General features: G+C 41.8%; 1 protein-coding gene across 1 annotated transcript in view; it reads left to right on the forward strand.

Annotated features, from left to right (window-relative positions):
- LOC143293866 (growth/differentiation factor 8-like) overlaps positions 1–21264 on the forward strand; it is a 29360-nt gene extending 8096 nt beyond the window's left edge. Inside the window, exons 2-3 of the mRNA XM_076605179.1 lie at positions 13041–13420; positions 16412–21264. Coding sequence (XP_076461294.1) covers positions 13041–13420; positions 16412–16792 — 761 coding nt within the window. The 3' untranslated portion in view covers positions 16793–21264. The remainder of the gene's footprint in view (positions 1–13040; positions 13421–16411) is intronic.
- Positions 21265–25000: the final 3736 nt, after the last annotated feature.

The raw sequence follows: 25000 nt of genomic DNA on the forward strand, positions 1-25000 counted from the left end.
AAAAGACAAAAGGCCCTAAAAACACTTGATTTAGATAAACGATACAGAAAGAACAACACTGACGTGCTTCTCGCGGCGGATGCGTGAGCTTCAAGCAGTTAATAAAACAGAGAAAGGGGTGTTCATGTCACCTTTCGTATAGAACGAGGTGAAGAAACGATGACGTACAGTTCAGTTCTGTCTTCAACAAGGTGGTGAACAGGTCGATCCCATACGTTTAACTCAAGGACGTGTGCTGTGTTTTGACCTCACGTAACGCACAAAAAAGGCAATGACTCATAGGAAGCAGTTGCCTGTAAATCTGTCCGGTGGAGACATATTACCTGAAGGGATGGGGGTGGGGGTGGGGGGGGACTTGGGGGGAGGGGAGGGGGAGTTGGTGTAAATTGGAGGATAGGGAGAAAAGGAGGAACCGCAGACCAGAGAGGAAAGTGTGGAATAGAAGCGCTGTTTCAGACAGACGACTTGATGGGATGGAAAGAAAGAGACCGTGTTGGTTTGGAACAATGAACAGTTCTGTCCAAATTCCCTTTCCCGGCAGTTTCTCTGTTTTTTTTTCAAACAATGCAAACTGTATCTTCCTCCGTTTCATTGAACTTTAGATCATTACTGCTAGTCGATAACAATTCGGAATCATATGAAAGTCATGTTTTGAAAACAACAGGAACAAATAAAACAACGATGCCAAACCACGCAACCATTGAATAGACAAATTTTCTTAAACAAATAAATAAATGAATAGATAGATAAATAGATATTTCCAGTATCTACAGCTAGAGAGGGAGAGGGGATAAATGGAGGGGAGGGGGTGGAGGCTCAAATCCACTCGCCCCAAAGGAAATGAAAGGAATTTTTAATCGAATAAGCAAGCAATACCTTTTAGATTTAATAACGGTGCGACCAGAATCGGTTAAAAGAAAAAAACAAATTTTTTTTTAAAGCACGCATGCTCTAAATCTTCAAGCCGTGATCCTAACGAAATCCCAAGAATAACAGTCATGCAAGACACACTAATACGATCTGATGCTTTGGGGGCTAGATTTGGAATCAAAGTGGAAACAAAACGTGCATCGCTCTCGGTTCCGGTTCGCTATGTCATGAAAGCTGAACGGGAAATGACTGGAATTCCCCAAATATGGTCGTTCCCCATATAATTATGTCCGTTTCGATTCAGAGTCCCAGGCCTGCCATAACGGATGCAGTGTGAATCAGACACGCTTCTTTATCATGGGAGGTTTTTGATAACAGGTTGTGTGAACTCAAGTCGGTTTTTCTCGTGAATATCCCACTGACCCTTGCGAAATTGTCTTTTCAAATCGGTAAGAGGTCTGGAGATGTTATTAGATCGGAGCAGTTGGCTTTTCATAAAATTAGTAAGCAATTAGATAAATAAATAAACAAATGAATAAATAAATAAATACATAAATGAAAACAATTACATAAAAAAAGGTATATGTGTAATTTTAGCAGAAAAACGTAAAGTGTCCTTTGACTGAACACATTTTGTTCATCACTTGTACATTGTGATTATTTTTCACGTTCCAAGTCATCGTTTTTATTCGTTTTTCGTTCTACCCATACGAAGAAAAAAAACCCAAAAGGATAAAGATAAATCAAAGTTTAAGTTCTGCTACATATAACACGCTTGGAAGAAAATGAAAGGGAATGGGGAATCAGAGAAGGCTATAATAAAGTGTGACGCCAGCTGGGATGAACCCTAAAACGTACTTTCCAGAATGATTTTAATGATCTCTGAAAGATCGCGCGCGCGCGCGCACACACACACACACACACACACACACACACACACACACACACCACTACCACCACCACCATCCACCACGCGTAGCGCGGAAGGCCAAGCCGATTGATCCGGTGCGGTCCGCTTTTGCGGCTGAAGATTGCGTGTCCGATTGTGATTTGTGTGCTGCAAGGCAGGTTTCGGGGGGTACGGCGCTCTCTGAAACAATCCTGTGTGTGAGTCATCACGTCACCGCTCAGAACGTGACACATTCATTTTGCTGAAAAGAGGGGCAGAAGTACAGGTGTCTCAATCCAGACGGAATGGTTGGCGCCTCCACGTGTGACTGGGGGTGGTGTGGTGAGAGTGGGGGTGGTGTGTGTGTGTGTGTGTGTGTGTGTGTGTGTGTGTGTTAAATTTGTTGGTATGCTTTTAACGTTGCTGCCTCCTGTATCTGTCCTTACCTGCTGTGGTGAGCTCTTTGATAACATACACACGCACACATGCACGCGTGCACACTCACACACACACACACACACACACTCGTACGTGTGCGCGCATTAATCGATGGAGACTCTTCAACGTGAAATCTGTATGAAAAAGCATTGCATAATAATTAATCATATTGATCATGTTAATCTCCGCATGTCCTTTCAGCACCCTCCCTCCCCTTCCGCTCTCTCTCATACACACGTGCACTCACTCACACACACACACACACACACACACGCACACACGCACACACACACACGCACGCACGCACGCACGCACGCGCGCGCGTTCATTTTTCCCCAAAGATTGCATTGCAGTACATTGCGATCCAATAGAAATTTCCTTCATCATCCCTCCCTTTTACCCTTCCTCTCTCTCTCTCTTTCTACATCCATTTCTCTCTCTCTCTCTCACTCTCTCTCTCTCTCTGCATACATACACATAAATGTATATATACCCTTCCGTCCACCCACCCCCCTCTCTGTCTCCCTCTGTTTCCTCATGTCTGTCTGTCTGTCTGTCTTTCTCTCTTCCCCCACCTCTCCCGACGAGACAGGGGAGAAAAAAAAAATCTCCAAACATAGTTGGAAGGAACTGGGAAGGAACGAGGAGAGATGAGGAAGCGCTCGCGTCATTGCGGTTTCAAAAGCCGGGGCCAAGAGAGATCGATTCCGCACAATGACGCCATTCTGCGGCGAAAGTGCATGAGTTGCCGTCATCGTGCGTATTCTTTTGATCACGTGGGAAAACAAAATGGGTTTACTGCAGACTAAACCTGTTCTCTCTCTCTCTCTCTCTCTCTCTCTCTCTCTGTCTCTGTGTGTGTGTGTTCATGCGTGCGCACGTGTTAGTCACACTTTAACGCTGGCATTGTCTCAGCAGCTGCAAATGGCAGATCAGTCTAAACTCAGCAGGTTGACAGATATTGACATACCTTTCTGACAGTCTCCTAGTATGACGACGCTGCGTAAAGGTGAAGGTCATACATGATCGATGAAAATTCCAGTGATATTTTTTTTTTTTTCTTTAAAAAACAAATCTTCGCTGCTGTTATTATTAAGTACAGTCGCTGTCGAACATCTTAAGTCTATATTAGAACAAATTTCATTTTACATCTGATGAAAATCCCCACCACCACAATGGAGCCGCAATGTGGGTCTGATGTGACGCATTTCTTACCGGTTCTTTAGTTGTTGTTTTATACTTTTCATCTGGTTTTATTCTGCTGTTATATGCATACGTTATGCATAATTCTATTGTACGACACATTTGCTTCTATATATGCTCAGCTTGGTTAAGAATTGTGCTTGTTTTGATTTGTCTTCCTGTAATGTGCTTTGAGCATTCCGGTTGTTAGGAAAAAGCGCAGTACAGACACAGTCTGTTATTATCATTGTTATTTTTAGCATTACTATTATTATTGTTATTATTATCATTATAATAATAATAATAATTATTATTATTATTATTATTATTATTATTACAAGGGGTGTGACTCTGAGTTCAGTGTTCTAGCTCCACGTATACCAAATGTGATAAAATATCCGAACGAATTGTCATGCAGTTCCACAATTTGAGACAGAAGCGATGCGATTTTCACTTCAAGCGATAGCCATCTGTAGAGTATAGCCTATCCACAAGTTCGATTTTGCCGTTTTGAGTATGAAATGCAGTCTGCATTTCCATTATGTACTAACATATATGTTTCCCCCTTAAACTTGTCTTTCAACATGAAAAAATAGTGGCGTTTATCACAACGAACACACATGCACGAAGAGCAGATAGTATTGTCCATCAGACGGACAGAAAAGGGCATTTTTTGCATTTGAAAGCCCTGCTTCTTCTTGAATGACTGTCCTCAACTCTTTTAAGTAGCACATTTAAGCCCTGCAGTCGGCTGCACACACACACTCACACACACACACACACACACAGAGAGAGAGAGAGAGAGGCATGTATGCAAGTCCAGATCGATCACAAATTTCCTCGACAACTGCCTTTTACAACAAAGAACAAAATTGCTTTCATTACAATTGCCGTTGCGCGACAGTGGAGCACAACGAGATATAGATCTTTTCTCTCTGTCTATCTAGCCTGTCTCTCTATGTTTGTCTGTCTGTCTGTCTATATGTCTGTCTTTCTGTCTCTCCGTCCCCCTCTTCCTGTGTGTGTGTGTGTGTGTGTGTGTGTGTGTGTGTGTGTCCTCTATGTCCCCCCCCTCTCTCTCTCTCTGTGATGCGTGCGTGCCCTACCTCCCTCATTCTCTTACACTCTCTGTCCTTTGTATCGCTACCTGCAACGCCCCAGAAGGAAATGAAGAGTTGAGTGACATGCTGGTCTGCCCATTACCTCGAGCGGGCGAGCACGCGACCTCGCTTTCCATCTTATTTTAAGCTCCTGGAAGTCGATGCTTGTGGCATGTCGTTCTGGCCCTCGCTGCTATCGGAAGCTTTTGTGATCCTACCCCATAACCTTCCCCGAATGCGGGAATGCGTGTGTGTGTGTGTGTGTGTGTGTGTGTGTGTGTGTGTGTGTGTGTGTGCGCGCGCGCGCGTGTGTGTATGTATGTGTGTGTGTGTGTATGCATGCGTATATTAGTGTGTGTGTCTGTGTTTGTGTGTGTGTGTGTGTGTGTGTGTGTGTGTGTGTTTTGATATTGACTCTGGGTAATAAATTGGGTTTTCCTGTCTGGAGTATGCAACAAAGGGCATATTTGGAACGGAAGAAAATGTCGATTTTTGGAGGGCTATTTTTAGCACGGTACATGCTGTAATCGAGAGTGAGTAAGAGAGAGAGAAGAAGGGAGGGAAAACGAGACAGAGAGAGACAGAGAGAGAGAGAGAGAGGGAGAGATCCATAAAAGGTCGTGTAAACAAACGTACTCATGCAGGTCTTCAAAAACGAAGCAGCATTGTTGCGGCGTCAGGACAGCTATCGATCTACCGCATCGTTTTGATCAATGGAGATCGTTTTAGTTGTATTTTTTCTTGGTGCTTTCTCGTAACGCATAATGATTGTGACGGCACGTAACTATTTTTGGGGGGTGCCACGTCGTGGCGTATAATGATTTTGACGGCACGCACGTTTCCCAGTTACTGGTTCAAAAAGTAGCGCAGCCAGATTCGTCTAATGCAGTGCAATCACTTCTGTACAATGAACTCTGTTGTGCAGACTCGTTTTCTCATAGCTGTCGTGACATTACCGCATTTTGGTTATTCGTGAAACGACGTATTTCTTCAGAATGCGATGCATGATGGAGGGGAAATGCACGTGTGTGTGGGTGTGGGTATAGATTCATCCGCACTCTTTCAAACTCCATCGCTAACAACTTCAAACTAGACAGACGTACAGAAAGATAAGTGAAATACAAAAACAGAGATAATGTTGAATCCAGGTCCTCCACACCCTGTCCCCAAAGGGAGTACAGTTATGTACGTAAAAATCCACGCGTGCATACAAGTGAACGTGGGAGTTACAGCCCACGAGCACAGAAGAAGATGTAATCCAGGCCCTGAAAAATTCAGTGTCAGAAGAGAAAGATAAGTGATTGAAGCGTCAGAATGTTATATAAATTTGATGCCTCAAGCGACAAAATCACACAGAATGGTCATGATACTGTGTCTTCCAGTGAGGGCCTTGTAAGTCATTGTTTCCTTCAGAAGGGAGGTAACATATATGGACTTCAGCAAGCGGCTGTTTCGTTTCGCACAGTATCATGCACGTGCTGACAATTAAATCGCTACAGAATTTAGGCGGCTGTGGGTTCTTTCACGTGTGCTTACACACACTGACACACACATACACACACATGCGCGTGCGCGCAGAGGTGTGGTGAGAAAGAGAGAGAGAGAGAGGGGGGGAGGGGATTAATAAATGTCATCAGTATAGACTTACTATGAAAGATAAACAGATAACTAAAGTGACAATGTTGCTTGTCTGTCATTCCCACGCACGACAAAAATGCGACTAATAGTGCAATTACTACCTCCACTACCGACATTACTTGTGCATCTGATATTGTCACCATCACGATGGATAAAAGTGGGTATGTTTATACATGTATACAAAGAAAGAATGAAACAAAAACACAACAAAATAAAATCAGAATTCTCCGTCTTTATCACGGTCTCTCTGTCTTTGTTTTTTCTGTCTCTGTCTCTCTCTCTGTCTGTCTCTGTCTGTCTGTCTCTCTGTTTCTCTGCCTCTGTCTCTCTCTCTCTCCCTCAGATCATTTTCATAGTCTTAGAATTGTGTTTCGTTATTCATATCTATTTGTTCAGGTCTGTTTTCCAAGGTTTTGTATGAGGCTTTTTGTCAAGAGTAGTTTGCCGAAGTTACATACAACCACATTACCCAATTATTTTTTCTGTCAGTGTACTGCATTGTTTGTATATTGTCTGCTTTTTCGTAAATGTCAGTATAGGTGTGTGTCTGTCTACATTTGTATCATGCATGCGTGTGAGTCTGTAATCTTTCCTTTCTTCCTTGCATTTGAACCACTTTTTCGAATTATTGCGGATACTTAAACTATAGTTTGCGCGTGCTGTACACACATTGCCTATTCATGAACTGAATTGATGAAACATCTACTGTCCCGTTTCACTGGCCAAAGCGTTGGTAACTTCGAATTATCGCGGATGCATAAACTATAGTGTGGACGTGTGGTAACTCCAGTGCTGACTCATAGATTGAATTAACGAACAAACCAATGGCCCTTTTCACCGTCCAAAGCATCGTAAACTTCAAAAACGTCTCGTTAAAGGACACGGATATATATATATATATATATATATATATATATATATATATATATATATATATATAACTTAATCCTCAGCCCGGCCTTCCCATATGGGGAAAGGTTTTTGCAACGTGTCGAGAAGTCCGTAATCTCTGGAGGACTTGTCCTTGCCGAGCCAACCAATGAAAATCCAGCATTTTGCCCGACACGTGACATTTGATGAAGATGTACGGGAGTAAAGAAGTAGCAGAAGGTCACGTTTAGCTGACGACACGAGCATGTCACTTGCCGAGCGGTGGCACCCAGTGTCGAGTACCTCGTGCCAGGTTTCATTTTAAGGAGGACACCCAGTCATCCTGGACTGAAGCTTCGCATAAAAATGTGGAAACTAAGTTCCTGACAGAATGAAAAACTACGACCTGGGGTAGTTGGAGCCAGACAATGCTCATGCTATTTTTCACTGTTTATTTGCCCCCTTCACTCCCCTCACCCCCTCTCTCTCACTTTCTTTGTCTCTCTTTATGTGTAGAACAGTATGTATAGAGAAAGCATCTCTCTCTCTCTCTCTCTCTCTCTCTCTCTCTCTCTCTCTCTCTATATATATATATATATATATATATATATATCTTTGTGTGTGTGTGTGTGTGTGTGTGTGTGTGTGTGTGTGTGTGTGTGCGTGCGTGCGTGCGCGCGCGCGTGTGTGTGTTTGTTTATGTATGTGTTTTCAATGCGTGAATTGTTCCTTTACATTAACAGTGTGAATATTATTGCTGCTTGTATGTATGTATGTATGTATATATATATATATATATATATATATATATATATATGTTTTTTGTTGTTGTTTGTTGTTGTTTTTAAGAAGTAAGAACAGCAGCAACAGCTATTTTCTTCGTTATTCTCCATCAGAATTTTATCCCGTAATCTTTAGAACATCGTCTAAGTAAGAGAGTAAGAGATTTCGTTTCAGAGAGGATGCACTCGCTTAAGTAATAGATGGGTGCGTTGTTCAAACATTTCTCTTTAAATAGGTAACACATCCAGAGCGAATTGGCCAGAATTCTGGACGAAATCGCGACTGGTCGGGATGTCGTTTGCGAGACTCATGGGTTGAGACAGACTGACACAAATCTGTACACATCCCAGCATGAGGCATCATATATTGACAAGAATAGCCAGGGCATCTGTCATGTGTCTTCTTGCATTCTGGGGAAACCAGTGTTCTGCACTCAACCATCCAGTTGTTTGGATACACTTTTTGAGGTCGTTGTTAATAATTAGCAAGTGCATTGACCAAAAACGGATTTTCGCGAATGCGTGCAAACGGGATCCTGCAGATGCATTCAAACAGACAAAGCAGTCAATCATTTGTACGCACAGAGGTGATCCAACTATTTCCGTTTAACCTGCACAAGCAGACCAAATGCATGCTGCCCAACAGCACTGTCCATCCCGTACATTGGCATATAACCACTTTTCCCCAGCATGGTACATCTGGGTTTATCTCCGTGTATCTCGGGAGGTCCAAGATTAGATTCCATGTCACCAAAGGTGAGAAAACAAAACAACAAGAAGAAATATAAAAACTAAATATAGGAAGTATGAAACTCGCCGAAGCACCGGTCGTTTTGGTTGTAGATTCAAAGCACGCACACGCATACTTGCTGAGAGAGAGAGAGAGAGAGAGAGAGAGAGAGAGAATGGACGCAGGGACGATCCTTTCAAATCTCAGTCGTTACGAATGAGGGTAAGGCGGGCAGGTGCAGAAGACCTGTCAGGTCGTTGCCCAACGGAGCTACATTGTGCAGAGAGAGGAATGCGTGGCCGTGACACCTTGACCCCTTTCAGGAAACCTGGCAGGTCTTAGCGCTTCTTATCCTAAAGCTAGGGGGAAGGAGAGAGAGAGGGGGAGGGAGAGATGGTTTCCCCCAGTTTCGGGCACGTGCCACCGATCAATCTCCGTCCCCAAGACAGTGTCCTAACATTCTGGGCTTCATCACATCTCAGCTGACTTTAGACTCGGTGGTTTGCTGGAGACTAAAGGGGTTTTTAAAGGAACAAGCCCCCCGCTCCATTGCCATATTAGTAGTAAGAGTCGAAGCCGGACATTGCCGGCATGGCAGCTTGGGATCTGCCTAAAGAATTATTATTTTGGTTATCATTCTTTGATTCTGTTAGTTTAGACCGTGATAACAGAAAACAAAAACAAAGACAATAAACGATAGAGTTCCGTGTGTTTTCTCGTGTGTGTGTGTGTGTGTGTGTGTGTGTGTGTGTGTATTTGTTCCAAGTTTGTCTTACGCTGCATGGGGTGATGTTAATAATATGCTTTCGAATTTGTTGTTTTGATTAACAAATCGTTTTGTTTGTTTATCATTGACGAGGATGCAAATTCTCTTTTTCTTTTCTCTCTCTCTCTCTCTCCCTCCCTCTCTCTTCTCTCTCTACCTCATCCCTCTCTCTCTCGCTCCCTCCTCTCACACCCTCTCTCTCTCTCGTAACGTAATGAGGGACTGATCCTGGGGTTGTTTTTTATGTTAACGTATAGCTATTCTTCCAGTTCATCATATTTCATTCTGCTTAGTTTGTGTATGTCTAATGGGGGCCAAGAAAGGAAACTGATCCAGGGGCATTGTTCTACCCCTCCCCCAAGCCCCCTCCTCCCCTTATCATTTGGGCAAACGCCACATTCTTCCTCCAAGTGTAATGGAAGTGAAAATTCCCAATTCTCTATGGGTCGGGACGGAAACACGGACCATCTCACTTGGCTCGTGCACAAACCACTTGGCCACTGTGGAGCGACGTTTACCCGGTCGAGACCAGTAACGTGGGCAGCGGGCCATTCAGCGATGGTGAGATGGATGCGGTATTCACTCCCCTGACGCATGGCACCTTTACAGCTCATTCGTTTTTGGATCCAAATGAGCTTGGATTCTTCTCTGGGTCAGGTGGCTTGCTACCACTTTTTCAACACCGTTCACTTCAGCATTGAGAGGACTGGTCTCTGAAACTAAAGAAGATAAGCCTCGGAACTTCCACGGGCAGGCAATGTTACGTGCAATGTTCTGTAACGGTTTTGGTATTTGATTTATGGAAACCGAAAATGTAAAACTAAAAAAATATTTTTTTATAATCGTGGTGGCGTTCGTTGCAGTCCGAGACTCGGGTTGATTGTATTAATGAAGACTTGATACTGGACAAGAGCGTTGTGTTTGTGCACGATACTCAAGCACTGTGTGCGATCTGTACATGTTATCTCCGGTGACATACATTTTCTTCTCTTTCTCTTTCCTCGACCTTCATCAACACCGAAAGCACAAGCACACACATACAGATGCCCACGCACACATACATAGTTATACAGATGATCATTGATCTTTGGGACTGGTGTTCTCTCTCTCTCTCTCTCTCTCTCTCTCTCTGTCTGTCACACACACACACACACACACACACACACACACACACATATATATATATATATATATATATATGTGTGTATAGAGAGATATATTAGAGATAGATAGATCCTTCCCATCACTTCCACAATCTTATGCGTTAATGGTTTCATCCTGTTAAAAAAAAAAAAAGACAACAAAACTCCCGAAGTATATAGTGTTAGAAAACGAAAGTGACTGACATGAACGGGGGTTTTCGAAACACTGTCAAGGCCATAGGTGCACAAAGAAAAAGCCAAGACTCTTGGGTAGAAAATCGTCTTTCATTATAACAGCTCTCCCTAGTTCCGTGACCTTCCCAGTTTGAAAGAGAGATAGAGAGAGACGGGGGGTGGAATGGAGACAAAGGATGAATGTGGAGGAGGAGGAGGAGGTGGCAATGAGGGATTTGAGGGGGGGGGGGGGGAAGCGGTCGCACTAAACGAGTCACTACCCTCAGCTTTGATGACGTGTTTCATCGATCAGACCGCCTTCCTCCCACAGTCTCTCGTCGTCCACACCATATTTCTTTCCTTCATCCTCAATTATACGGTCGCTTCATCTTCTTTCCCCCCAGCTGTGTGAAAGCCCCTTATCGTTGTCACCCTTGGTGTTTGACTCAACTTCTGCGCCAGTGAGCACACTTGAAACTCACAGCAACATTAGCTAACAGCCAACATCGCTTCATTCCAAAATCACTTTAGCCACAGCAGCTGCTTCGCTGATATGTATGGCTTTCGTAGGGCTACAAAACGATAACCTGTACAACTGTGTAGGTTTTAAATGAAGTTTGGTTTGTTTTTGTTTTGTCTTCATTGTTCCTTTTTTTGTTTCTTTTTTCTTCTTTTTTTGTCCTCTATGTGGCTTATTGAACTGATGGGAATGGTGTGAAGTTGGCCTTTGTGAGATTAGACTGGTACTTGGTGCTTTAAGCCCAGTCGTGTTAACAAAAGTCCGACCCCGCATGCGATCATTGCACGCGTGACCGGATGACATTTTGAGGTCCCACCGGCTGATGAGGCGGACGCACTCCCGTTATTACTTCCATCACTCACATGGATCCAGCAGCTGCTTTAGAGATCAATGCCCTTTGCACGATGACTACCCGGAACACACAGGTCTTCGATATCCTTCCGCTGCCGCTATTTCTTCCTCAGCTTCATCACCCTCTCCCTCCCTCCCTCTCTCTCTCTCTCTCTCTCTCTCTCTCTTCCCACACACCATCTCCTTCCTTTCCTTTCACGATACCTCTCTCTCTCTCTCTCTCTCTCTCTCTCTCTCTCTCTCTCTCTCTCTCTCGACACCATCTCCCTCCTTCCCTTCCCCGATGCCCCCCACCTCTCTCTCTCTCCCAGTCTCCTTCTCTCTCTCACCCCACCCCGACCTCTCTCTCTATCTCTCTGTTGTTCCGGTTTGCCAGCGCGGATTGCAAGGGGGAAAATCTGAATTGGTTTTTTTTTTTCTTCTTGTTCGTCGAGCTGTGATGATGCATTGTGATTTGTATGTTTGAGGGGCACCGGAAGAATGAAAGGATGACAGCAGTGAGGGGAGAGAGAGAGAGAGAGAGAGAGAGAGCGAGCGCAAGCAAAGGAGACTACAATGGAGAGAGGATGAGGGAGAGCTGACAATGACAGAGGGTGATATTTGTTATTAATGCATACGTGTGATGTAAAAAAAAAAAAATCCTTCGTGTTATCCGCCCCCCTCCCCAATACCCCCTCCTCCCCCCTGCCCCGCACTCCCCTGCCCCCCCCCCCCCCCGCCCCCCCGCCCCTCCCTCCGATATTATGCGCACATATTAATCGGCTCAGAGAGAGAGAGAGAGAGAGAGAAAGAGAGATGAAAAAAAAAAGTTTTCTTCATTGGTCATTTCTGCTCATGTTTAGACTTTTACATTTCTTCATTGGTCATTTCTGCTCATATTGAGACTGTTACCCCTCACTATCTATTTTGGAAATTATTCTTTCATTGCCAATGCATATAGTCCGTAACTGTAACGTTGGATTGTTAACAGACGCAGTTCCAGCCATGGTAATTCTATGAATGATTATGACTTTACAATCCACATTCTTTGGGACTAGTTGCAAACGTAGCAGTTACAGTAGAAATACTACCCACAATACAGTTTGCTTTAAGTAACAATGAATCAGTCGCAAAATACCAATGTGAATTTATTAAATAATTTTCTTTCATTCTATGCTTCAAAACATTTGTGATTGTTGTAACCAAATCTACTTAATGGTGGGTAATGATCTTAGAAATATGTCTTTATCAACATTAATTTCATTTTGTGCATGTGGCTCTTTCTAAAATCATTGTTGTCGTAGGGCGTGTATTGGTATGAATACTGATAGCAGTTAATACTCACTGTTTGCTTTAGTCGAATGTTATATCATGTATGTATTTAGCAGGGGGGGGGGGGGGGTTTATGTAAAGACTGACATGTAACCAGTCACTAGTTTTCTTTGTTACGCCTACGAGTTTTCTTTCTTACGCAGCTGTAACGTTACTTGGGTTGTGGTGACAGTCTGTAGTAAATAGTCCCAGTGAAACGGTGGGAGCATGAGTTGATTTCTAAACACAGAGGGGATCTGGACTCAGTGGGTCTCAAATTTTGCGAATGTTTTTGCAGTGCCTCCTCACCTTGGCAAGGAAGACAACCGCTCATGTTACTTCACCATGCCTGGCGAGGTGTTCCGGTCCCGGGTGACGAAAGCCTTCCTCTGGTTCTACGTCAGGCACAGCCACCACGTGCAGTCCACAGTCATTCAGATGAGGGTGGCGCGCCTGGGGCCCTCCTTCTCCAAGAAACAACGTCCTTCCCGCAGAGTCGTCTGGTCCCAGAAGGACTATCCCAAGAACGCCTTCGGGTGGAAGAAGGTGGAAATGACCAATGTGGTCAGGCGCTGGGTCAAACACCCGTCCTCCAACTTCGGTCTGCAGATCCTGGCCATGAATGGAGACGAGAACTTGGCCGTCGTCCCACCCACGTCTGCCGAGTATAATGGCTATGTGAGTGGACTTCATGTTTCTTTCTCAACCAGCCTGTTCATTTTTAGAATCCCTAGCTCAGGAGGATAATGTTCGATTATTAAAACCATAATACCTAACACAAAAACACTGACTCTTCAGTCAGTAAGTCGTGATTAAGGGGTTGGTTTATTGATTGCTTTTCAGGAATGGGTGGTAATGTTATATCGAATGTGAAAAGTGGTTGGGGTTCAGAAGAAAAAGAAATCGATAAAAAGGTCTAATTCGAAACATTTGATGCAATTCATCTATTTCTATTTCATCACAACGCCACATATTACGTTTCCCAGTCTTTTCTTTGTAAAGCTGTTTCATCCTGCTCAATTTTTTTGCGAATGAGTTAAGACTGAGCGAGAGAAAAAGAGAACTGTTTACAGTAAGTATTTATGGAAGGTGTCTGTCATGTGTACACACACACACACACGCACACACACACACACACACACACACACACACACACACACACACACACATATATATATATATATATATACACACACATTTGTGTGTGTTTGCGTGTGTGTATGTGTGTGTGTTTCTTTCCTTTCAAGACTTTGAAGTATTGTTGAAAAAGGCAAAACTTTGACTAGTTGAATAACCGAAAGACACTTGGTGATAATGATAATAATTAGTAGTTATATAGCGCTGAATCTTGTGCAGAGACAAATCAAAGCGCTTTCAAGCCGGTCATTCACACGCATGCATAACTCTAAACTTGAGAAACTGAAGATAAAGAAGAGGCAAGAGAAGGAGGCTATCTTGGACAAAAAAAAAGTGGGTTTTAAGGCCAGACTTGAAAGATCTGAATGTGGAGACCTGACGTAGCGAAAGACGAAGTTCATTCCAAAAGCAAGGTCCACAGACCGAGAAACGACGGTGGCCTACAGCGGAGTGTTTGAATCTGAGTATGCGTAAACAGAGTGATCAGCATCACTTTGGGATTCTACGCTTCAAAACATTCAAAGGTGAATTAGTTCCAGTCAGTTCTGGTTCTTAATCCAAGGACGCACATAAAGTGAACATTTAAAGTTTGTGGAATGGTAATAGACTTTGCTAATGTTCTCACGTTTCTTTTATGAAGAGGTTTGGGTTCTGTTTACTTTATTATCAGATAACCAGCATTTATCATCTTGTACCTTACATTTTGGAGAAACATGAGATTTATATATTTATTTATGTTTTTACTGAGTGAAAATGACAGATGAACGATAAATTTTCAGTTGCAAGTACAGACAAAAAGAAAACATTTTGCTCGATGCTATTTGCGGAATGACATGCACGCCGACTCCGATAAAAGAGGTCAGGATTCATCACCATGAAAATCTTCGTGGCAGCAAGGGCATTCCTGTCTGTCCGCGGCTAGCTGATAGCCCTTCTCTGGTATCGGAGGGGATTTAAGTGGTGTCCACTTAAAATGCTCGTGCCAGTATCACCCTTTCACAGACTGTAAGGAGACAGGTCCGTTTAGAACTGAGCTACGCCAAAGTGTCGCTATCCCTCACCCTCTCTCTCTCTCTCTCTCTTAACTCAATGCGCGCACACGCATTACTCTGGGTTTTGTTGTTGTTGTTTTTTAGGTGAGGGGGGTTCCCTGTTGAAGTGCCAGAGGAATTTTGATATAATTCATTCTCTTTATTGAAGTAAAAATGGTCTGTTAATTGCCTTCCTGGGGACAGCTAAACAAACTCTGAATGTTTACACAACAACGTGATATTGATATCTTCAGTGTCAGCTGGGGGGTATGGGGGAGGATGGGGGGTGGGGGGGGGGAGTGTGGGGGAGCACAGTCGTGAAAGATAAACTGTTAACAGGACCTCTCTGGGCATAAATAAATAACTTGCTGAATGTTAAGAATGGAGATCGTCCCTTTAAACAGGGGGAAAAAGAATCTTGGGGCTTGTCCAGATCGTTCATTCAGATGGTATGCGGGGAAGAATCTTGATCTCCAGTACTATGCCAACAAGGCCACTTTAACGGGTGTCTTCTGGGTAGTGTATCCCCCTTTTTGTTGAAAGCACCTGTATTTAATTGTCATCAGTTAATGGAGACATTGCGAATTCCTTTCTCGCAACGCGGTAAGTCAGCCCCATGAAACCTACTTGGCAGGAATCTTTTTACGACCCACCCCCCGCATGGGGTGAGAGGCAAGTAGTAACCAGATACTTTATCGTTTCATTTTTTTAAATTTTTAATTATTACTTACGCTAATCTTAGAACTTTTTATGTCCATTTTATCATAGGATGATGCTTTAGTTATTTCTCGAAATATAACTTTGTTGCTAATTTTAGTTTTGATACTATGGTAATAATTAATATTAAATCTATGTTGAACTTAATAAACAGAGAAATAAGGGGGGGGGGGGGGGGGGGAAGAAAGTAAGAATATGGCATCAGTGAAGCAGTGAATGGATTTTTGGTGTATCCTTTGATTAAACATCAGGCCATCATTAAAAAAAATTAGATTCGTTTAATTTCATAAAATCGTTTTTAAAATTATTTCTTTGCTGTTGTTGTTTTGTTGTTCTTGTTGTTTATCAGTGATATTTGTTAAAGACAAATTATTTATTGAAAAAAAAACCGATTTTTTTTCGAATGATACTTGTTAAAGACAAAACTATCAGTCAAAATAATTTATAATAGATAATATTATTTTTGTTAGCGAATTTGTTCACGGTTCCGTGTGGATGACATAACATTTATTTTCATATGTCATAATGTTGTGTTGTTAGTGATCCTGGAATCAAAACGCGCGCGCACGCGGTGTGTGTATTTGTAGTAGTAATAGTCTTCAGTTTAACGTCTTCCATTTTAAATGATATTAGACAGTGTGTATGTGTGTGTGTGTGTGTGTGTGTGTGTGTGTGTGTGTGTCACCGTGTGTCTGTGTTACAGCGTGACTGTGTCACCGTGTCTCTGTGTTGTGGGGAATCTATGTGTGGCATCCATGAGCATGTTTGTTTTGTCTGTTGTTAGGAGCCGATGCTGGACATCAAAGTGACGAAGAACGCCAAGCGACGCTACAGACGCAGCGACTCGTTGACGTGCTCAGAGAACACCACTGAGCATCGGTGCTGCCGTTACCCTCTCACCGTCAGCTTCGCCGAATTCGGCTGGGATTGGGTGATCGCCCCCACGCACGTGAAGGCGGATTACTGCTCTGGCGAATGCCGCATGACCTTGCAGAACAAGACGCCTTACTCCTGGATCACCTCCCAGATGCCGGATGGCGGGGGCGGGTCGTGCTGCACCCCTTCCAAGATGTCTGCCTTGCCTTTGCTCTACTTTGACCAGAGCAGCGACGTTGTCTTCCAGATGCTGCAGAACATGAGGGTGGAGCGGTGTGGCTGCGCATAGTTGACTGTACAGGTTTTGAGGCTATGGTTCCTTACAGGGGGGTCCAGAACCTGCTCTCTGACGGTTGTTGGCACATGCGCTCTCCTTTCGCTTTCAGGCTTCTCTGGCGCTAGCGCTAAGCACTAAAAAAAAAAAAAAAAGAAAAAGAAAAAAAAGCTTCAACAACCCTGTGTTTTCCGTCCCTATGGGCTTTCTGGGCATTGGTCAAAAGTAGGCGTTTTGCGTTGCGAGTCCCCGTTGCGCCTGCGCCTTCTTTTCATTCGCCTGTTCCTGCACAAATGAAAATAACAAGGAGGGACTCTGAAGACAAAGTATGACGGACGCACATGAGCGGCACGTAAGTTGGAAAGAGTCATAACTGGTTTTGTCCTGTGGGAGGGTAAAAAGGTGATTTGAAAACTAATGGCTGAGACACACATGGTCTGGCAGTATGCACAGTTGCAGAGAAAAAACTTTGAGTACTGTGGAAAGAGGTGGCAAGGTGAACCAGATTCCCTTGTCCTATGCTGAACAAGAATGAAGGAGATTCACCTGGTTGTCAAAAAACGTAACAAGAATGGCTGGGCTGGGACTTGATGATCTGAGACTTACAGTAAGAATGACGAATTCCAAGGAAAACTTGTGCCAGGATGATTGAGTGTTGTCAGTGTTCGTCGTCGAAAGGGGGGAAAATGACAGTGGACATTGTTTTCATTGTTGCAGTTACGTGACAAACTGCGTGTCGTACGACAAGACGTTCAAAGGGCATGATTCTTGGCTGATATGGAGTTAGATGTCTCTTGATTGCTAGTTTGAATTGTGTAACAGACTGGGTTCATGTGATGTTTTCAGAAATATTGTGCTTACAATTTTCAAACATTTGCTTGTTTGTTTACCTGGTAAAGCCCAAGACCTGCATCGCAACGTTTTCTGATGGTTTTGACATTTTGTCTTGTTTTACGAAACGGCGTTGATGGTCGATGCAGGAGATTTTTTGTAACTAAAAGTTTGAAGGACTTGTTTGAAGATGCGTTGATTGATTATAAGATGTTGACCATTAGTGCGCTTATATATTTATTACAAATGGACATTGTCTGAATAATATGAACTGCTTTGAATTTGAAGATTTGAATGGTAAACAAATAAAGCAAGAATATCTGGGCATAACCTCCTAGCATCCTATAACTGTCTCGTATTTTTTACGTAGTTATCTAGCGTCTCCACAAAATTGTGAAAACACTAGTTTGCTTTCTCCTATATACTTTAGAAAGGGAGGGGAGACGTTCATTTTGCAAGTTGTCTGGTTCTTTTGAAACTTAAGATCAAATGTAAACGTCAAAATATAACCGATAGTGTACAATTTTTCCCTGGGAATTAATTTGATCTTGTATCTATCAAACTTTGAAGGTGAACTGAGCATAGCATTAGTTATCGTTTTGTGGATCCTAATGTTTACATACGAGTCAAACCAGTTGTCCACTCACACACACACACATAATGTACATATGAATATATATATATATATATATATATATATATATATATATATATATATATATATATATATATATATATTAACTAGCATGCACACCTGAAGTGTATTTATGAAATTGATTTTTTATCTATAGTCATTGATTTCTTACTGCAGAATTGATAAATGTTTTTAGCACAAGATATTTTGGGGGCCTAATGTTAATTTTCATGTTTGAAATTGAATCTTGCATTGACTTATTTTGGTTGATTGTACAGTTGGTAAGAACATGCTTTATTGGTTAAGAACTGTAATTGTTTTTAATCAGTCTTTACACGCCATATCACTCTTCCAAACCATCCCTCTGACATACTCTCTCTAGGAGATAACTATTTCTATCCTTTGGATAAGAAAGAAAACGAAGATTGATATCTTTGATTTGATTCGATGTTAATAATAATCGGTTTGTGATCAAATGGGATCTGATCGGATTCATTGAAAAGAATCATGCCATGAAGAGTACAGGATTATTTACCTTCGCATTGGTGAAGTTTCACATTGTTCATGCAACCTTTCAGAAGTTAAACCATATGGTGACGTAAAAAAAAAATGTGTGCTGAAAAAAAACATTTGAACACAAGCAACCTAGAGACTTGGTCTTCCTAAACTTACCGATTGGTTTTCCATTTTCGGTCTCCAGTCATCTTCTTGTTACAGAAATGAAGGTTTGCTTCAGCATCAGTGTACCATATAGATCGCGGTAGAGAAACTGACGCTGTATTGAAGATGGTCGTTCTGTTTGTTGCCGCGGGTTTGTGGGATCATTTATCACACACACACACACACACACACACACACACACACACACACAACGCTGTATGCTTTCACTCCTTCTCTCTCTCTCTCTGTGTGTTCCCTTATTCTTGTGGGACATGTAAGGAAGAGGTAGTGCCTGGTAATATAATATACTTGGCGAACGCGAGCTATACAATTGGTTCGTTACAACACGTGTTTGCCGTTTGTTTGTTTGTTTTTTGTGTTTTTTTGTTTTGTTTTGTTTTTATCGGACTACTCTGTCTTTTAGTCCCAGACTCTCAGCCCTCCTTTCTCTGACCCCCCCCCCCCCCTCCACCCCCCTTGCCCCCGCCGCCCGAACCCTCCACACCCAATCCCGCCGCTCACGCCTCCGTCTCCTTTTCTTTGTCCCTTCCCCCTGCCATCCTAACTCTCGCGAATTTTCAGATCCTCTTCCCTTGACTAAAACACTGTAATGATGATGCCCGCTTAACCAGCTTGCTTGGCACGGAGCCTAACAGCAGAAAGCAGCTATTCTGAGAGCAACATTTTATTTTTGGAAACTCTTCAAATATATTTTAGGATGGAATGAGGAAGTGTTTAAAGCAGGTAAAACCTTCAGGCCCTCCCCCGCACCCCCCCCCCCCCACCCCCCCTCTCCCCATCCCCCTCCCAGCCCCCAGCACATCATTCATCTGATCATTATTAAATCTGATCATGTTATTTGAAAAAACAACAAAAAAAACATAAACGAAACTAATTTGGAACTATTTGCGTGAATTTACAACCCCCAAAATAGGCCAAGAAGCAGTTTGGGTGATAATGCAATTCGATTTATCAACACACCGGACCATGATTATTTAACCAGGTGTACCTATTTTTGCAGTTTAAGGTATCTGCACTACTGGTCATATTGATCCAGGCGTTCACATTAGCGCCTGATCTTGGTTATAATTCAAGAACAAATCTGATTCTAAAAAAAGATGTCTTAAAACCTTTTCAACGAATTAGTTAACGTCGGTCAACGATTGCATGTCCACACCTTGCCATCTTGCCCTTATAAACTCTCACACGTGTGCACACACATATACAGACACAGACAGACAGACAGACAGACACACACACACACACACACACACACACACACACACGAGATCACGTGCATAGTGTCAGCCTAAATCGGTCTTCCATTTTAGAAATTATAATAGACAAATCTAGCAAAATCAGCTATATTTTCCCATGTTACCCATGTTGAAAAACAAAGTTGTTCATTCATTTTATCGCCAGCCCAGTCTGTTTGGAACAGAAGTTCGCCAAGATTTCACTATCATCAGTATCTCCTTGTGTTTTCCATTTTGAACGCAACTTCATCCACCAAGAATAGCAGTTGGGAAAGTAAAGGTATGTTTCGACTGGACGTTGATATCCCATTGCTGGTGATTTTGATTCTGCCAGCTGGCAGTAGAATCTGGGGCTGAATTTCTTAACGACTAGGAATTCTCAGCATACGATGTTTAGTGTTGCTGTCAGTGAAACCGCTTTGTGGTTTGATGCTGTTTAACAATATTTCAAGTGGTCGGGTTCGTCGTTATTTTTACAGTATAACTTATAAGTAGGTCAACAAATAAGCATGTGACTCATTCAATAATTACGTTTTTTTGTGTGGGTGGCATTTAATTCAAAATTGTGTTTTGATTCATATGACAAACACATTCTCGAAACCCGTGTAAATACTTGGTCTGCTTGCATGGCTGGTGTAGGTGGGGTTACGAGTTTCAAAGCCGTTTATGAAACCCGTCGGGCTGCCAACGTTTTATTGGTGGTTATATGTCAGTTTATCCGGTTGCATGGGTTTTGGACCGGATTCTGATTCTGGAAGACGGGCGTTTGACTAATCAAATTATACCATACATTATTTGTTCGCTTTTCGTGTGCCGTTTGTGAAAGTTGTTTCTTTTGTTTGTTTGTTTGTTTTTTGTTTTTGAATGAAGTCCATACTTTTCTTGCTGAAAACAACGTCTCTGATCAAAGAAAGATTTGTTTTCCAAAGTTTATTGTCACCCACACCAACAAGGTTTTCCCCCAGAGCTTCAGCTCATGGTCCGAACCATTGCGGTGTACAATTTTGGAAACCATGTACGGACACTTCAGAAACGGTGAGTGCAGTTATTGAAGTCAGTGACTGGATAGGATTCCACAGATCCAAAGTTTCATTTGAAACGCTTCACCGTTTCAAGTATGCTTTCTTATTCATATGAGATTGTATTCGCAAAGCCTGTTCGATTGTGTAGTATTCTGTGGATTTGTGAAAACGTTTTTGTTTTTTTTCTTTCTTCTTTTCATTTCTTTTTGCCAGGTCTGTTTTTTGTTTTTGTTTCGTTTTTTGTTTTCGAACAACGTCACTTTATTTTGCAGGTTTCTTTTCACATTTATATAATTTCACGGTCCGTGAGTTCTTGCTGAACACGGTGAAACAGTCAGTGTCATTATACGCGTGCGCGCGTGCATTAAGAGTCCCGAAATCAAGAACGTTATCATATACCAGTCTAGCAAAGAAAGGTTAATATTTTCTGGGACATTTTCCAGAACGAGAGCTGCCCATAACAAGAATGTTATTCTTTAATATATATGTATACATATATATGTCTGTTGCGTGGTTATATATTTCAGTGAAATTGTTTACTTGAACAGCTGGTTGCAGACTAACATTGTGTGAATGCGTATCTGTATGGTAAACATATGATACCCAGTTTCAGATTATCCTCCAGCGCTGATAATAGGCCGCTTCCGCTTTGCCGCATTTTTCTCTGGAACTAATTTTAGACAAACTATTTGCTTATACACTTGTGATAAGAAAACATCCGACGAGAGAGTTCGGGAAATGTATGTGATAAAAATGATAAATGACCTAAACAGAGCTTCATGATTGCAACACTTCACAGCTGCATCACTTCACGTGAGCTGAACTTTGCTGCCTTTAGGGTTTCTTGGCAGCTGTGAAATGTTGAAATATGGAGAATCTGCATATACTTATATCTTGATTGACGAAAACTCCTCCTCGAGTTCAACATTCTCCAGCATGGAATCCCTTTTTGTTCTTTAATAGGGCGCTTGTATAAACCTGAGACGAGTGTGTCTATGAGATGATAGCTCGAAGACACTGAGGGCAGATTCTTTTTCTCTCCTTGAACTTTTCAAAGCTTGTTAGTTTTCATGATTATGTGCCTTGCTGTGTTCGTGTTTGGAGATTATTGTGATAGCAGTGATTACGTTTGCTGTGGTAATAATTCTTCGTTGTCTGTATATGTTTGCAAAAAATAAATAAATAAATAAATAAAACCAACAACAACAAAACTGGATGAATATAATCAAGAACTATTTGTAAATATAGTAAACAAAACTAACATTTCCAGAATCAAGATCATGTTCATTACGTTCCCACTGTAAGTATATTTTGTGTTCAGACTGTTTGTTTTATTGTGTTCGCGACGTTTTGGGTTTTTGTTTTTTCATTTTAATTCCTATTTCTTCACTTCAGTTTTTTCTTCTTTTTTGCCCAGAAATGATGATATTAATAAACCTGCTTGATCAGTTTCTTTGATAATCACCTCCTTGTGCTGTTGTTTTTTGTTGTTTTTTTCAGTCACATAGGAGACAAAACGCTGCAATCAACAACTGAATGCTTGTGTAAAACGATGTGTGTGCACAAGTATGCTTTTGTAGGTTACTGTATCAATATCTCTTTCGTTATTACACATGACTCTTAAACAAATGACTTTGTCTTGAATATGTTTACGTGTGCGTGTGTGTAAGTGTAGTGTGTTATGTGTGAAAGAGAGGGAGTGTGACTCAAAATTATATGCATGAAATAGGAAAGAAAGGCGAGCACTTCTTGCCGTAGCGTGATGTTGAATGTGGATTGGTTAGCAGTATAGATGCGCGTTTGTGTCCTCGTTTTCGTCAGCTGTAGACGCGAAGATGATAATTCTGCCCTCCTATTTTCCGCCTTCAACCAGCGATTTAACAGTGAGCCACCTCTCTCTCTCTCTCTCTCTCTCTCTCTCTTGTTCGTTTCACAACACAACATTGTTTGGTCTTAATTTTGTGAGCTTAGAAATAGTCCGCTAAAGCAATGAAAGCATATGTCACCTCAAGCACGCACAGAATTTAAGACTTAGCGCTGTCCTTTCCAATATATTTTCCGTATTTCTCGCTCTCTCTTCTTACTGTTTGTGCATCCCCACCACGTCTCCCTCTCCGCTACTCACTTCTCCTTTACCATTCTCAACCGCCGTTTCCTTTATTTTATTTATTTATTTATTTATTTTATTTGTGTTTATTTATTTATTTATTTATTTTTTGGCCATTTGAAACCATGTAAAATGGACCTTCACAGCAGTCGTGATTTTGACGTTGTTTTGGTTTTGCAAAAGATGCGATTCAGTACGGTGCAGTTATAATAATCGTAATTATTGCGATTAAGTAAGTGGGCATTCTTGATTTTTAAAGAAATGAACGCACACATACAAAATACGTACACAGAGGCATACACACACACACACACACAAATATGTGTCAGACAAAAGTATGTCGCATAGAACAAACAATCCTAATTGAAAATAATCTTCTTTTTTTCTGTTCGTGCTGGTGTATATTAGCATGTTTCAGTAGACTGATAACTTAGAATGTTGTATTTCCTTTCGGCTGTATTTCCTTTCGGCTGTTTTATGGTTAAAAAAACATAATCCGCTTTTTCTCCTTACTTCATTGTTAATTTACAGTCTCGAGTATGTACACGCACGGTGTCTCTGTATATATTTGATTGTGTGTGTGTGTGTGTGTGTGTGTGTGTGTGTGTGTGTGTGTGTGTGTGTGTGTGTGCACCATGCTAACTATGTTTAAAATTTGTCGGTCCAACTATGTATTTCATGGCTTTTTCGAAGTGATTGTTTCTAACAAACCTTGAAGTGTACAAAATGAAGATTGACGATAATGTGTACACGTTTTTACTGTGAAGCAAACGAAAACAAAAGTAACTACTTTTAACTTCAAACTGATTAAACCCGCCTGTTTGATCTTTGTTTAAATGTTTTGTTTGCGGAAAACCGTATTGTCCTTATGTGAAATGGAAAACCATGTCCTGCGTCGTCGTCGTCGTCGTCGTCGTTGTCGTTGTGCTGATGTTAAACTGACAAACTTCAATATTGCTGTTGTTTTCGGTGGTTGTTGTCTTGTTGGGTTGTAAGCTGTGGTCGTTGTAACATAAATGATGTCGTTGTCGTTGTCGTTGTACTCAATCAAAGAAGGAAGCTGACCAGCATGTGTGATGAAAATAAAATGGCAATATATATATATTTTTTTTTTCATATTTGAAAAAGGCTGTTGTGGCGATCAGAATTACACCTGAGTAAAGACGAGGGGGAAAAAACACAGTTACAGATTGCATGAAGTTTTTTGCGCCCTTCCAAAACCTGTTTTCAGTGTGTTCGTGGAAGAAAACAAAGTGCGGGTTTTTTTTTTTTTTTTTTTCTGTTTGTTTTGTTTTTGTTTGTTTGTTTTCTTTTTCTTTTTAAAATAGAAACTTGTCTTTCCCCAAATCTCAATGTGATTGATATATTCTTGAAAAAGATTCAGTGGTTTGCTTGCCAGTATGTACTCTCTCTCTCTCTCTCTCTCTCTCTCTCTCTCTCTCTCTCTCTCTCTCACGCGCTCGCTCGCGCACTCTCTCTTTTCTCCCCCTTTTTTTTTTCTTTTTCTCTCTCTTACATTGGATAGATCGGACACGTTCAAAGTGACGCGCCATGTTTTTGATTTGATGCTATGTGGGTCATTTGTCTGTATTACTTTATAGTTTGTATTATTTATTAATTTTACCTATTGGTTTGTTTCCCTAAGGCTTCTCGTAGTTGATGTTGCCCTTGACTGTAGCTCATGGTTGACGAAATAAAAGTGGCTTTTCCAAT

Source organism: Babylonia areolata, chromosome 19, assembly GCF_041734735.1.
Source record: "Babylonia areolata isolate BAREFJ2019XMU chromosome 19, ASM4173473v1, whole genome shotgun sequence".
Taxonomy (NCBI): Eukaryota; Metazoa; Mollusca; class Gastropoda; order Neogastropoda; family Buccinidae; genus Babylonia; species Babylonia areolata.